The sequence below is a fragment of the Cheilinus undulatus genome, linkage group 6 (genome assembly GCF_018320785.1).
Source record: "Cheilinus undulatus linkage group 6, ASM1832078v1, whole genome shotgun sequence".
Lineage (NCBI taxonomy): Eukaryota > Metazoa > Chordata > Actinopteri > Labriformes > Labridae > Cheilinus > Cheilinus undulatus.
The window spans coordinates 44822551-44837162 of NC_054870.1; the positions used below are offsets into that span (position 1 = coordinate 44822551).

At 39.6% G+C, this 14612-nt stretch overlaps 1 protein-coding gene across 15 annotated transcripts in view; it reads right to left on the reverse strand.

The window, feature by feature from the left end:
- The window catches only part of dst (dystonin), a 172688-nt gene that overhangs the window by 49189 nt on the left and 108887 nt on the right, over positions 1-14612 (reverse strand). For 14 of the 15 annotated variants that reach the window (XM_041788873.1, XM_041788874.1, XM_041788870.1 and 11 more), the window contains 13 exons: positions 14354-14530; positions 13319-13442; positions 12902-13110; positions 12442-12759; positions 12192-12358; positions 11916-12072; positions 10069-10195; positions 9840-9890; positions 7568-7803; positions 7291-7420; positions 6763-6962; positions 6058-6556; positions 2825-4293 (listed from right to left, as the gene is read on the reverse strand). In XM_041788873.1, the coding sequence (XP_041644807.1) occupies positions 2825-4293; positions 6058-6556; positions 6763-6962; positions 7291-7420; positions 7568-7803; positions 9840-9890; positions 10069-10195; positions 11916-12072; positions 12192-12358; positions 12442-12759; positions 12902-13110; positions 13319-13442; positions 14354-14530 (3864 nt within the window). The remainder of the gene's footprint in view (positions 1-2824; positions 4294-6057; positions 6557-6762; positions 6963-7290; positions 7421-7567; positions 7804-9839; positions 9891-10068; positions 10196-11915; positions 12073-12191; positions 12359-12441; positions 12760-12901; positions 13111-13318; positions 13443-14353; positions 14531-14612) is intronic. The other variant, XM_041788871.1, reaches the window with a different exon arrangement.

The following is a 14612-nucleotide window of genomic DNA, read 5'->3' on the forward strand; positions in this document are numbered from 1 at the left end:
TAAGAGATCAGGACACTGGCCCTACTTCTTTATTGAGACCATTGAATCAAGTGACACCCTGCTGGTGACCACCTGGCTGCAATGGTTCATCCCTCTCGCATCATTACTGCATATGGACCGCAGCTCTTTGTTAACACCAGATGCCCTCAATAGACCAGCAGTCCCCAGAGGATTGCTGTGTGTGGAGCAGTGAGGAGTATCATGGTAATCTGCCCCTATGCAAACGCAATTTAAATGTCCAAGTGTAATTCATGTTTATCGATACGATGTAAATATTTTGGAAAATATGGGAAATTTATGAGTTTGATTTGGTAATATAATAAGCAACAGCAGTAAAATGTAGCACTGAGTGACTGCCAATTTGAATCGAAAAGGAGACAATGTCACACTGCTCTTTGATTAAAAAATTTAATTTTTCTAAACCTTTATTCAAAACTAAACATCTCTCTTTTTGTTATATTAAAAGTCTGATTTTTAACTATTAGTGAACATAATTTAGGGGCACAATAAGTGATGGCCTAATTAGTTTCTGCCTAATTCAAGAATTCTGAGAGCAAGCCCCTATCTAAGTCAATCCTAAATTTTCCTTATTTACCCTAAAAGGATCACAAAAGTATTCTTTAATTAGTTCATATTAGGGATGCGTGATATTGGATTTTTGCCGATATCTGATATGCAGATATTTACAAATTTGTTTTAGGTATTACCGATATTGATATTGAAATATAGTTAGGACCTAAAACAGTCCTTAAAACATACAATTCAAAGTTTGAGGATGAACAAATTAACACGTTTCAGTCCTTAAACAAACTTTAGAGTGTAAGGACCAACGATAAAAAAGAAGAAGACCTCAACAGATAAAACTCTGTTGGTCCAGCTTTAAAAACTCCGCTATTTTATTTGTAAGTACGCTCAAAATTTATAGCTGATACAGTCTGATTATTATAGAGAAAACAAGTGATGCACTGATTGTGAAAATCAGGGTCAATGTCGATACCGATGTTTAAAACAACAGTCTGACTGTTACCGATGCCAGTACTGCTGGTTAACTTCCATATCCAGGCCAGGGACTAGAATTAACCTTTCTTAGTTGAACACCAGTATAATTCTTGCCTTTTTTCACTTTAGAGGGGACAAATCTAATTATAGAAATTCCACAGAAGAACTTCTTATTTGAACTTATTTCACAATGAAAGATAATTTGAAAAATATTAACTATAGCATAGCCTCATTAGCCTGAACAAATCACTTCTTCCTTTTTTCTAAGCAACATCAAGCTTAACATTAATATAGTGACATAATAAACTGATATATTACCCAGCTTAATTCTTGGTAAAATGCAGATATAGTGTCCAGCCCTTTCTGCAAGTCTACTTCTTGGTTAGATGCTTGTTTTTCTCTAAAAGGATTGGTATCTCTGCCTGGTTGCAGTCTGTTTCTCTTCTCATCCAGGATGTGAGAAGCAGCGGTGGCTGGCATGCCAATCAGTTGCGCATTAAGCTTCCCTTGTGCATTTTATTGAACTTTCTCATCAAAATAGCGGTCCTTGAACCAGGGTCTTATACGGTAGCAGTGCAGAAGAGTGGATCAGACTCTATTTGTTCAAATCTTTTGCAAACAGACTCTAGTGAAATAGTCTTTATTTGTAGTTTAGTGGAGGTTTTACACTGTGATCATAGTCTACCACCGTGCATAGAATTTTAGGGGTCTTACCAAGGGGATCACATCAACAGCCTCATTCCCGACTACATCTGCACAATAGTAGGCGCTAGTCCACAATGGGAGAATGTTTATAGTGTCCCTCTATTTTCAGCTAAGTTAAACCACATTAGAGACACTGGTGCAAACTCAGCTGATCTGGACAATCGCTGCTGTTGTCATATTTCAGCATTTCTTCTCACAGAAGCATGCACTTACGATTTGTCTATTTTCAACGTTTGAAAAACATCAGCAACTTTTATTGGTGCGTGTTGGATTGTTTTTTTTTTTAATGGTGATGAGAGTTCACAAGGCCACTAAGGCTGATGCCATTATTCTACCGATGCATTATTGCATCACAAGAAAAAATACTGGTTGGAAATTTCAATATCTGCTGATGACGAACCTGAACAATTTAAATAGGGCTCCTGCACCATTCAGGGCCCTGAATAAACAGATTGCTTTTACTGCTGATTTTCTGGGTTATTCCTGGATGGAACAGGCAAAAATAAGCCAAAAGCTTCAGCTTATTCCTTTTTGCGATTACTGATAAACAAATTTCATATAAGGTGATCTTGTTTGATATTTGTTTTGTTAAGACGTAACCACTGAAAAAAAATCCCTCATTCAGTATTTGGTTGGGCAAAAGGAAAGTTATTCAGCGATTACATTTTAACCTACCAACTAGCAAACTTAAATAAATAGATTGGTAGGACAAATGACTGATTTATGGTTTTGGTTTTGGTCAGGGAATGGGAAAAATATTTGTAAGAAAAAAAGCGAAGGCTAACAATGAAATCTGTATTCTACAGGTAATCAATAAGGCTGAGAAATGAATGCAGGGGCTGCATTATTAAGTGCCTTGGCGAATGTAATTGATAGCTCATTTTTCAACCAAAGGCAAATTAGATTCTGAACCACATTCACTACTGTAACAACTGATCCCTAGAGAGAGTGTGCAACAAACAAGATTCATATGATAGAGACTAACAACAATCAATGGCTTTAACAGCTGTTTGAAAATCACACACAGTTGACCATACAACTTTATCAGCCATTTTTAACTACATGACTACAGATGAATTATGTGTTCTGGCATGATTAAAAAATAACAGTGGTACCATACCTTAAAGGCCTCCAGCTGTTGGTTGATGACGTCTGTCTCCATGCCGACTGCCTCCTGGGATGCCTCCTTGTCGACAGCTTTGCTCAGTTTATCCTCTGCTTGGTGGAGTTTATCATACAACTCCTCTAGTTTAGTGAGAGTACCCTGCACCTGCCCCTCTCTGCCTTTAGCACGGTCCAAAAGTTTTCCACACTGCTTACTCAGAGCGTCCAGGTCTCTCTTTAGGCCTAAAAGGTCAGGAGAAGATTCAGTCTCTAGCATCTTCTTACAGCTATCTCCAGCATTGGCCGTGTTTGCCATGAGCTCTCGCAGCTTAGTCACAAAGCACTGAATGCTCTCCTGTTGCTCTTTTAAAGTGGGTAAGTCCAGATCCACAGGAGCCATGCTGTCCAGTTCATCGTCCAGGTCAGTGAAACGGCTGAACATTTCACGGATGCTGTTTTGGAACTGGCCAATACCCTGGAGTTTACCCTCGAGGACTTGACAAGTCTCCTCTAGTTTCTTGTTTAGGGTGCTGTAGTCTTTTCCTACACTGTCTGCCTGCAGTAAGAGGTCTGTCACACCATCAGCATCTGGTACCTCAACCACAAGGTCTTTGGCTAAGCTCTTCAGGTGTTCCACCTGGTTCTGAACTCCCTCTAGGCTCTTATGCTGGGCTTTCATGTTGGTCAAGTTTTTGTTGCTGTGTGCCTGCACTCCCTGGGATTCATAAGCATCCATCTGCTTCTTAGCCCCCTCGATCTGACCCTTTGCCTCTTTGTAAGCATCATTAAATTCTTTAACACTATGTGAGATCTTCTCCAGGGACTCCCTTTTGTTTTGCAGACCCTCTGCAACATTGTCCACTTTTTTGTTAATGCTAGCTTTCTCCTCTTTGATAGCATCAGTGTCAGTGTTGGCTACCTCAAGAAGGCTATCTGCAGCTGTGTTGAGCTGCTCCACCATCCCTCTGTGCTTGTCAACATCCTTCTGCAGAGCTTTGACTTGAGAAATGGAGCTTTCCACTGCAACTGGATCAACAGTAAGCTTGACTTTTCCTTCACTAGCTTCACACTCTTGAATCCAAGAGTTGAGTTTCTCAGCATGCTCTTGAAACTTCAGAGACCTCTGCAGAGCAGTCTGAAGTTTGTCAGCCTGCTCCACAGAGTTCTTCTTTACCTCCTCCCAGTTAGAAGAGAGAGTAGAAAGCTGTCCCTGGAGAGCTAACTTTTCTGCACCATCAGTGTTCTTCAGAAGCATCTCCCCCTCCCCAATGATGGTGGTATAAGCTCCCTCATGTTCACCGAGAGCCTTCTTAAAGCTGTTGTGCTCCTCCAGGGTTTTCTGAAGGATATCTGCTTTGGTGGAGATGGACTGTGGTTTAGACTGATCCTGGAGCTTCTGGCCCAGCCATGAGTGGAAATCTTTGGAGGTTTGATGGAACTGCTGAGAGCTGGCAAAGGTGGAGTTCAGCTGCTCAATCCGTTTTGCTGCAACAAGAACATTTTCATGATTAGTGAATTTATAGCTGCAACTAAAGTCAGTTTTATTTATAAAGCACATTTAAAACAATGACAAAGACAAGACAAGCTAGAAAATGAAACAAAACCATAATAACAGACTAAGAAAAGCATGAATAAACACAAAACATATGAATTAAAAGTGAATAAAGTGTCTGGTTTATAAGAACAACACCACAGAAAAACCATACACATATTGATAATCAAAGAAGAACAAACCTTCTGTACAAAATAAATGAAATAAATATAAAGGGCTGTGAAAAGATAGGTCTTAGGCATCCACCTCACGTGTCTAGGTAGATTGTTGTACAATTTAGGAGCAGCTACGGAAAAAGCTTGATCCTTTCTGGTTTTGAGTCTTGATCTTGGGACTTCTAAAAAGAAGTGGCAGGCTAACTAGAGATGCACCGATTGAGAAAATTAGGGCTGATACTGATGCCAATTTTCAAAATAACAATGCCAATACTGATGTGTTTTAAGTCCCTCTTTTGGTGCTAGTATGTCAACATTTTCACTCACATTTTAACAGATCAGAGTTTGTCCACTGTCACTTTTTCTGTCCTGTAAAAAATCTTCTATTTGATTCAGGAGCTAGAAATTCTAGATGCAAATGTAAAAATTATTGGAACAGGTTTTTTGATCTGTGGTTGTTGTTATTATTTTGGGCGGCTAAGTTTTTCTTTGGTTTTCTACAGGCTTAGTAAACAGGGCCAAAATCGGCCAACACCGATACACCGATCTGTGCATCCCTAGGGCTGACCAAAGTGGTCTTGATTATGTGGATTAAGTGGATTATAAATTTGTAGATCAACAAGATGAAAGGCACCATTCCATTTAAACCTTATAAAAGAAAAAAAAATTACATTTCAAAAGGAGTCCTAAAATCCACATTAAGTAGCAGTAAATGACTTGGAGGCAGACACGCCTGGCTGTAGATGTTCTGCCTTTTTACAAATACAGCATTCATCATTTAACTTTAACTTTATTTTATATATGTCATATACCTCATATCAAGCTGACATGTTGCTAACTGTCCAAAAATTAACTATATAGCTGCCTGTCTTGGCCAGGACACTCTTGAAAAGAGATTTTAAATGAGATCTACCTGGTTAAATTGCAGTTAAATAAAATAAGCCAATGAAGACCAGCCAAAAATGTGGAAGTGCAATCACGCTTTTGTCCTGGTTACTAGTAATGCTGCAACATTCTGGTCAACATGGCGATGTCGCAGTATTGGCATAATTTAGCCTTTATAAAGCAAAAATACTCAAGTGATAAAGGTATTGATTACTCTCTCAAAGTCATTCAGACAGAGATAGGAGTTAACCTTAGATAACAGTCTTAAAAAAGCTGGTTTTGCCTAATGAAGTGAACATTTGTCAAAGTGAAAGGAACCGTCAAAACCCAAGATTTCTGGCAGATATACAGTTATGGGAGAATAGAGGGCCAAGAGCACAGTAATCAAGAAAGTTCGGTTGACCTAACATGACAGTCTAAAGCCTTTTTTAAAAGCTCCAGAAACATAAGATGTAGAATGTTAAAAATTGGTTGCAACACAGTTTCCAAAAAGAAAGTTTGGAAGACTTTGAATGGTGAGCCAACATGATTATGATTAATACATTTTAGTCTGCAGGGTAATTGTTGTCATAGAACAAATATATTTAACTATGACTCATGGTTCTTTCTTTCCAAACATTACACCACTCCATTATTAGGTTAAGTTAAAAGGCCAACCTGCTTTCTCTTCCAGCTGTTTGAAAGGTTTGCTGACACTCTCCAGCTGCCTGGCTAAGTCTGCTTTGAGATAGTCCTCAGTCACCATCGCTGTGAGCTCTGCGTTGACGGCCTCAGCCTCCTTCAGCTTCTTCCTCTCCTCTCTCAGCTGAGCAGAGATGTTCTGGACATCCTCCAACTGTTTCTTCACAGCGTCAGGCTGCGTGCTGTGGCCCTGATGGTTGGTGAGCTGATTCTCCAGCTGAGTGGCGGTCTGACTGAGACTCCTCAGTAACTCCTGGAACTGCCCCGTCTTCACCGCGGCCTGGTCGATGAGGCCATCTCGCTGGTCTAGCTGTCCTGTGAGGCTTTGCCACTTCTGGGTGACGTTGCCGAGCTGCTCCCTCACCAGCTTTCCACTTAAAGGGTCCTGGTTGCCTGATGAACTCAGGATGGCGTTGGCAGTTTCCTGGAGTCGCTCATATTGAGGTTGACGGCTCTTAAATTCATTCTGGAGGATCTAGAAGACAAAAATCAGTCATGATGAATAATCCTACAATGATTGATTTAAGGAGACTTCATAGGCGCTTTAACCTGATTGAAATGTGATGAATGCACCCTTTTTTTCTCTGGACTTGAATTCATTATGTATCGTTTTGCTCATCCAATCATATTCTACTTTTCCACAATGATAAGACATACATAAAGAGCATGCATTTTGCTTACCTGAACTTGTTGCTTCTGCATCTTTAGCATATTGGGGTCTATCGAGAGAGGTCCAAGGACACTCATCATCAGCTCTTTCTCTGAAAGCCACTGTCCAAGCTGCGTCTCAGTTGTTTGGAAGACATCCAGATTTTTGTTGGACTGCTCCAAGTGCTGCTTCCTCTCCTCTACAGAGCCGCTGATATCTGCCCAAGCAGCATCTGAGCAGGGGGGCAGAGTATCACAACAGTGTTCATTAGTCAGCAAAACAGCACCTTTGTATCCACTGTCCTACGGTTTTCTCAGCCAAGCTCCCACCGTGCAGGTCTTGGCACTACAAATGTGTTAATTTAAGTGGGGTGGCATAGAGTGGTAGGTAGTAGGACGGGCTGACATTCTGTTAATATCTCATATGTGCCTTTTTTTGTTCAGAAATGCCCCAACTGTAATGAGGTCCATTCCTTTATCAGCGGGATGTAACACACCTTACACACAGTTTTAGTGACATAAATTACATGGGCCATCTGGAGACAACACCTCAGCTCATACCTATTTCTGCAAGCATCTGCTTCCATTTTGCAGCCTCGGGGGAGTTTGGATGAGTCTTAATCAAGTTGAGGAGCTTCTCTCTGAGCTTCTGGAGCTGCTCACGCTTTTTCTTCATGTCTTCCTCACATGCCTGAAGGAATATAACAAATTCTATTAATCTTATCTTATGATATGTCACATGAGTATTTTATTCACAGCAGAGCAAAGACATGAAAGCACTTTCTGATCATAATTTAATTACAGCAGTATGTGGATAATCAACAAAATGCTTCTGCACCTTCTGCTGTTCAAGTTGCGTTTTCACTGAGTCTTTCTCTGTTGGGGCACTGTTCCATGATGCTGCAGTCTTCTTCATGTCCTTCAGCCATGTCATCATTTCCTCTGTCTCCTTTTGGGCGTCCCTCACTTCTTCTACTGAACTACTCAGCTCTGCTGCTCGATTCTTCAGCTTATCACCAAGGCTTGCATATCCCTCGTTGACAAACGACATATTCTGCTGAATAACCATCAGCTCTGAGGACATCAAAAATGAAAGGTTTGTAAGCAGGATTTTATAATAAGTATCATATATGTGGTTATGGTTACAACAAGGCATTGTTAATATTGTAGCTTATGGCAGGGTATGTTCAGAACATGAGGGAGGAAAAAATCACAGATTCTCTGCAAAAAGACTTTAAGCATTTTTGGAAATAAACAGTTTAACAGTAAACCTCTTAAAATCATCACAGTAGATAAATCTGATATGAAGGCACTGAGTCTCATGCAAGATCCACATCTAAGTCAGTGTCAAACAATCCCTCCTTTTCATTTCTGTCACAGTGTCGCTCTGGATTGACACGGTGTTAACAGCTGGCAGCTTTTTTCCCCAGTTGGAGGCTTTTTAGTTATTCTGCTGTCAAAGGAAAATTTGTTGTGGTTTGATCAGCTGATGCAAGACCACAGGATTCATGTCTATAATTGGCAGATATTTTAATGAAGGGAAGTACCCTGAAAATTTGTATACACTTAAATTGGGCATTAAAGTCTGTGTAATGCAAAATCAGTGACTGGTCTCTAAATGCGTCATAAGTTGGTAAAAAGTTGCCACACGGGACTAAAGACAGAGAAATGTGTTATGGATTGAGACCAATTGATTCAGGATTTTGGGCCATTCCAAGTCTGGGCTGGGTGATGTAATTCCTTCAGATCAGTAATTCCCAACATTTTTTCCTTAGGGTACCCACTACAGGTACCTACGAGAAGTTAAGCCCCCAGAGGACCCATTCCAAAAATTAAACATCAGTTTTAATTGTTTTCATCAACAAAATTCCAACATAACAGGCCTTCTTACTGATTACGTTCTTGCCAAAAGATCTATGTGTAAACCATCCATTATTAACATATAAGGGCCACTGCAAAAAAATTAAGAAATAAAGAGGATCTGTTAATTTTTGAGAAAAAACTCGAGTTTAAAAAGGAGAAAAAAAACCCTGAACATTTTGTACCCTAAAAGTGGTATATTTATGCGAACCAAAACTTTTTGAGATTATAAAGTCTAAAATACCCAACAATGTGGAAGAAAATCAGACCAGGTGAAGCGGTTTTCCTTGCACAAGTCCTGCATGTGAGAGCCTGATAAAATTAATGAACTGGGACTGATCAATAAGGAAATATTTGTGATTTTAGTCCAGAATCATCACATTATTTTGATTATTTGGACTTAGAAGAGACATTTCTTTAAAATGGAGCAACCCAACCTCTGTTTTGAGTTTGGTTTGACTTACAGTATTGACCTTACAATGCTGTAGATTTATGACTCTAAAACTTTACATTTTTGACTTTATAAAAGGTGAAACTGAATACTTTTCAGACTGAAATTTTGACTTTTTTTTAATCAAAACTTTCTGACAATTTGAACACAAAAATTCTGAGATTGTTTTCCTCTAAGTATAAGACTTTATAATTTCAAAAAATATATTTTTTTCTCAAAAGTTAACAAATCCTGGATGCCTGGTTGGCTCATGGGTAGAACAGGTGCCAGGCTTTAGTACTCAACGCACTGCTTGATTCTTGGTCTTGGCACTGTCAAGTCTCTCCCCATATTTCCCGTCCCTCTTAAGGCAAAAAAGCTCCAAAAACAATCGGAAACAATAATACCTTATTTTAAAAAATCATCTTTATTTTCATCTTTAGGGTGGCCTAATGTCATTGTCGTGTGCACTTTACACAATAGCAATAAAAAAAAGCACACTCAAAAGAGTATTTTAGGCTCTTCAGCTCTACCTCTTGATCAATGAATGACTTTAAAAGCTCAGTCTTGCTTCCTGCTTTGTTCTATGAAAGTTGATTTTTGTCTCCTATCAATGATCAATCTCCTATCCTAATGATTTTTTCCTCAAAATGAATTGCTCATTATCTGAACATACCATTTCAATTTTATTAAATTGAAATTTGTGTGGTAAAAAGCCACAACAGAAATAGCAATGTTTTTAAAAAACAGCCATTATCTAGACACATCACACCATGGACGGTGTATTACCAGCGCACCATCATCACACACACTTGATTACCTTTATTTGTTAGGTAGGAATGGCTTCCTGGACCACCACCATTAGTAAGAGCTGATGCAAAGACATGAGACAAAGCTTATATGAAGGACAGGCAGCATGGCTAGGATTGTTGGCAAAAGATCTCTAAATGTTAGTGATCATACAGTTTTTAGAAGTCCACCCAAACAGCATGCGTTCCACTCCACTGAGCTGTTCAAAGAAAGACGAGGTTAAGTCTGCTGGTGCTTACCTGACTTGTTCGGGGTCTTTGTCTTGGCCGGGGATGTGAGGACGGTAATGAGGCTGCAAAGCTCTGATCCCTTACTGTTGAGGTCTTTGACGGCAGGGTCTTTGGACGTCCATTCATCTAGTAATCCCTGATGATGCAATTAATCACACAGTTAGTTGGCATGTAAGAGCATGGTGTTCATAACACTTAATGAACAAAGTGGTGTCTGAAATTCATGTGAGTATGAACATAGACAAAAACATTTACTTTTTACATTACATTCTAGAACCATGGTTCTCAACGGGGCCCGACCACAAGCTCAATAATGACAAATTGGGACCCAAATGTCTGATAAATTAGACAATCAGTTGGATTTATTTAACAAATGATGGTGCTGTTTAGAAACCAGAAAAAAAGTGACAAAACAATGGGACTGAAGAAAATAAGACAGATGATATAAAGCATTGGTTCTCAACTGGTGAGTCGAGACCCAAAAGTCGGTCGCAGATGCATGCCTGGAAAAATTATGATGCAAAATATCTATGATGTGCTTTTATTTTGAAGGATATGTCTCAGTCTCTTGGTCTTATTACATCTTGCGTGCAAGCTCTTGTCTAAACTGCACCAATTTTCATTAAAACCATATATTTTTGATTGCAAAATATGAGAACTTTTGGTCATGACTTGGCGTCAAGGATGGGGTCCTGACGCTTGACCAGTTGAGAACCACTGAAACCCCTATAAAGAACAAGGACATTTTCTGAGAAGTGCCATCTGAAAGTTTCTGGAAAAAAATCCTAGATAAAATCCCCAAAGCTCTACGAAATTTCCCTAAAATTCCAAGACCTTTCCATTTTAAATCCCTGATATAATTCTGGAGAAGACTGCTGAACGTTTCTGGGAGAAGTCCTAAAAGTCCCTTGTTCCTTGTGAAATTGTCTTAGATTTACAGAAAAAGTCCCAGAGAAGAGTACCAAAAGTCTTTTGGTGAAATGACTAAAGAAAGCTCACAAAACGAAACCTATGAAAACTCCCTAACCGTTTTTGGGAAAATCAACTTAGGTTTCTTAAAAATCACAGAGAAAATCTATGATTTTGGGTAAATCCAAAATGGAAATTCTTAAATAATTCAGGGAAAGAACCTAAACAATGGAACAAAGCACTAAAAAGACTCAAACAGTTTTGTGACCCACTTTCGGGTCCAGACCCACAAGTTTAGAGCCACTGCTCTAGGAGGAAGTAGGTTAAACTATAAATTGCAATTTTAGTGCTATCACATACAAACATTTGCAAAAATCTCATTATATCACAGTAAAAAGCAATGCTTTTGTCACCTTGCCTACATTATATTTCACAAAGATGCCTTTGGTCATGTCTTAACACTATTTTGATGCAGGCAGATGATGCTCAAACAAGCTAACTTCTCTTAAAGATTTACACCGCACCTCATATGGTTACCACATGAGTGAATATCGTAATGGCACAAATATTTTTCTCATATCATGCAGGCCTGGAAGGAATCTGTTTCTCTGATCTTGTGTGTAGCATCTTGCAATGAAAATAGTCCCTGTGTTTGACAACATAGTGTTTCACTCCCACATTCATCTGTTCAAACACATATCAGCCCATCTGTCATTGCTTGGCAGAGAAAAGCAGGTTGAATAGTGGGGAGTGGAGGGATGATAGCACTATCATCTATTAAAACACACTTACATCTATCTATTCCAAAACACAGACTCCACGATTCAGCATGACGCAAGGTGAAACATCAATAACTTCAGCTAAAGCACTTAAAGTTGGCATAAAAACTATATACCAGCATGACTGTCTCTGTTTACAGAAGACATTTTATTTATCTCATGACTCACAGTTACAGTCTGCAGGTCCTTTTCCAGACTTTTCATGCTGCTGCTCGGATGAACTGCAGGTACTTTCTCATTCGTCTCCTCCAGCCACTTTGTGAGAGCGCTTACTGCTGATCTGAACTCTCCCAGCTGGTTTTGACAGGATGATACCTCCTCTTCCCTGAAGTAGACGAGAATCATTCATACACTTCGTCCATGTGCAATCACCAACCAGCATTAAAGTACAGTCATTCCTAAAAGTACAGATATAAGACTCCCTTTTCCCCTTTCAATACTTACTTTTCTTTGACAGTATTTTTGAAGGTGTTGAAAGTATTAGCAAGATTGTCAAGCTTATTCTGGATCTGGGATTTGTTTCCATCAGGGTTGAGTTCAGAAAGCTCTTTGGAAAGTGTCTGTAGCTTCTCCAAATCACTTGAATAGTCTGCCATCTCAGCTTTGGTATTCTGTAGTAAAATTATAATAATTAGTTGGGGTTTTTTGGCGGTAAAAAAACAGACAAAGGTCAGTAAGCGTCAGCAGTGGTTACCTTCATGAGCTGAGACACTTCATCAAATGTTTTCCCCGGCCCGTCCGTCTCATTCAGATCTTGTGACCGCTTCACCACAAACTGCTGGACTTTATCTGCGACTTCCTCAAACTGGTCCACCTTTTCCTTCAGCTTCTCAAGCTGGGAAACTTTCTGCTTGTGCTCATCACAGGTGTCAGTGAAGCGCTGGGAGAGAGCGTCCATCTTAGACTGCAGGAGAGCAGCCGCAGAGGGATCTGCTGTCTCCACAAACTTCTTCACTTTGGCTTTCATGGCTGAGATGCTGCTCTGGCGACTTGCTATGTCTTGTTCTAATGCCTTGAATATAAGAAGGATAACATTAATACCTAATGGGGTGAATATGGAGCTTGTTGAGGAGCTAATACACCATGTAAAAAGTAAAGTCATAGTCATACTTTATAATTACTGGACTGCTAAAAGTGATAAGAAGAACACGTACTGCTTCCTTGCTTAGGACATCTCCAAGGGATGCAGAGTCCAGAGGAATTTGTCCTTTCTCCTTTACGCTGGCCTCCACTCCCTTCATCCATCCCATCATCTCGTCCAAACCATCCTGAACACTCATGGAGCGAGTCAGGGTGATCTGCAGTTTCTCATTTCGGTCACTCACAGACTTGGACAGGTTGTCATAGCGCTCGACTATGTCATCTACAATGAATGGAAACAAATCAGGTCATTTAAAGAAGACTGTGATTTCTCATTGTCTGATGGTTGATAATAGGGGAAAGCGTACTTTTCATCACATTTCATTATCAAAGATCTGTTTTTTGCTTATCAATGACCCATCTTTCCCATGGAAAAAAAGTTGTCAACCAACATTTTTGGTCATATTTTAGTCCACAAAATCAACACTGACCCACTGTTTCCTGGATCTCATCAGGGTTGCTTAGGAGGTCTCCTTCAGACGTTATCAAAGACTCTGCTGTTTTGCGAAGTGTGTCGATGGCCGTCTGATGCCCCGTCATCTGACCTTGTAGCACCTGTGGATCAATAAATAAAGAGGGGTCAAAAGAATCACACAGAACTTAACATCTGCTAATATTTACACATTATTATTCAGGTAATATTTTTGCCAGTATTCTGGATTAAAAATAGAAATGTAGGAGTGATGATGTGTAAGGGATCCTTGAATATCTGTGGAAAAATTGAGTCATTTCACTGATTTGGTTTGATGTAACTGCCTGAATCTAATATTACATTCACAGAAAGGCAGAGAGATTCTTCTCAGTGATTTGTAATCATAGCCAGAAGCACGCTGCTCCATAGCAGGCCCTCAGGCGCCTCTTATCTGGGCATATCGTTGCTGTAAGTCACTACCTCCCTACAGAGAAATGTTTGAGCAAACTACAGCCAAAGTTTTGACAGAGACAGCTTAGTTTCTTATCCCTTGTAGGAGTGTGCAGGCACAAATAACTAGAGTAAAACTATTCACATGTGGGTCTGAATCTGAACACAGAGCTAAAAATAGCTATGTTGTACTTAAGTCAGTGGAAACACTGTATATGGTAGGACTGGTCTGTTGTGCCATGGCCCTCTAAACCAGTGGCCCAAACACTGCATGTGTTCATACTGAATAAAGCAATCATTTTTTACCTTTATCTTGGTAGGTCATATCATAACATCTATTACAGTTCAAACAAAAATAATGAAAGGTTTACTGATAAAATAGTGGGGCTCAGGTAAAGGGCTGCCTTTTTCAACTAGTGCCGTTAAAAAAAAAATCAAATTATAATGCAATATGATGAGGATTTTTCACAAAACTCCTGTTGACTATGAGATTGATAGACAAAAATGAAAAACAAAAATAGTTTGTGATGAATTCAGACATAAATCCTGAGTTGCACACCACATCAAGCCTTGTTACTAAAGCTCTGGCTTTCACTTTTCTTGCCTTGGTGTCCTCCAGCTGTTTCTGCAGTGTTTGTGGATCAGCTGCGATGGCCTCTGATTGCTGCTTTCTCGCCTCCTCCTCTGAGCTGTTAAGCCACTTCAAAAGACCGGCACTTGAGTCATCATATTTCTTGTATTTGTCAACCACGTCTTTGAGGTTGTTCCCAAGCTGGTTCCACTGAAACCAATGAAATTAAATATTACTTCATGTAAAGTGAGATTGACCTCTCAGTCAGCCTCACAGTATGACACTGAAGACA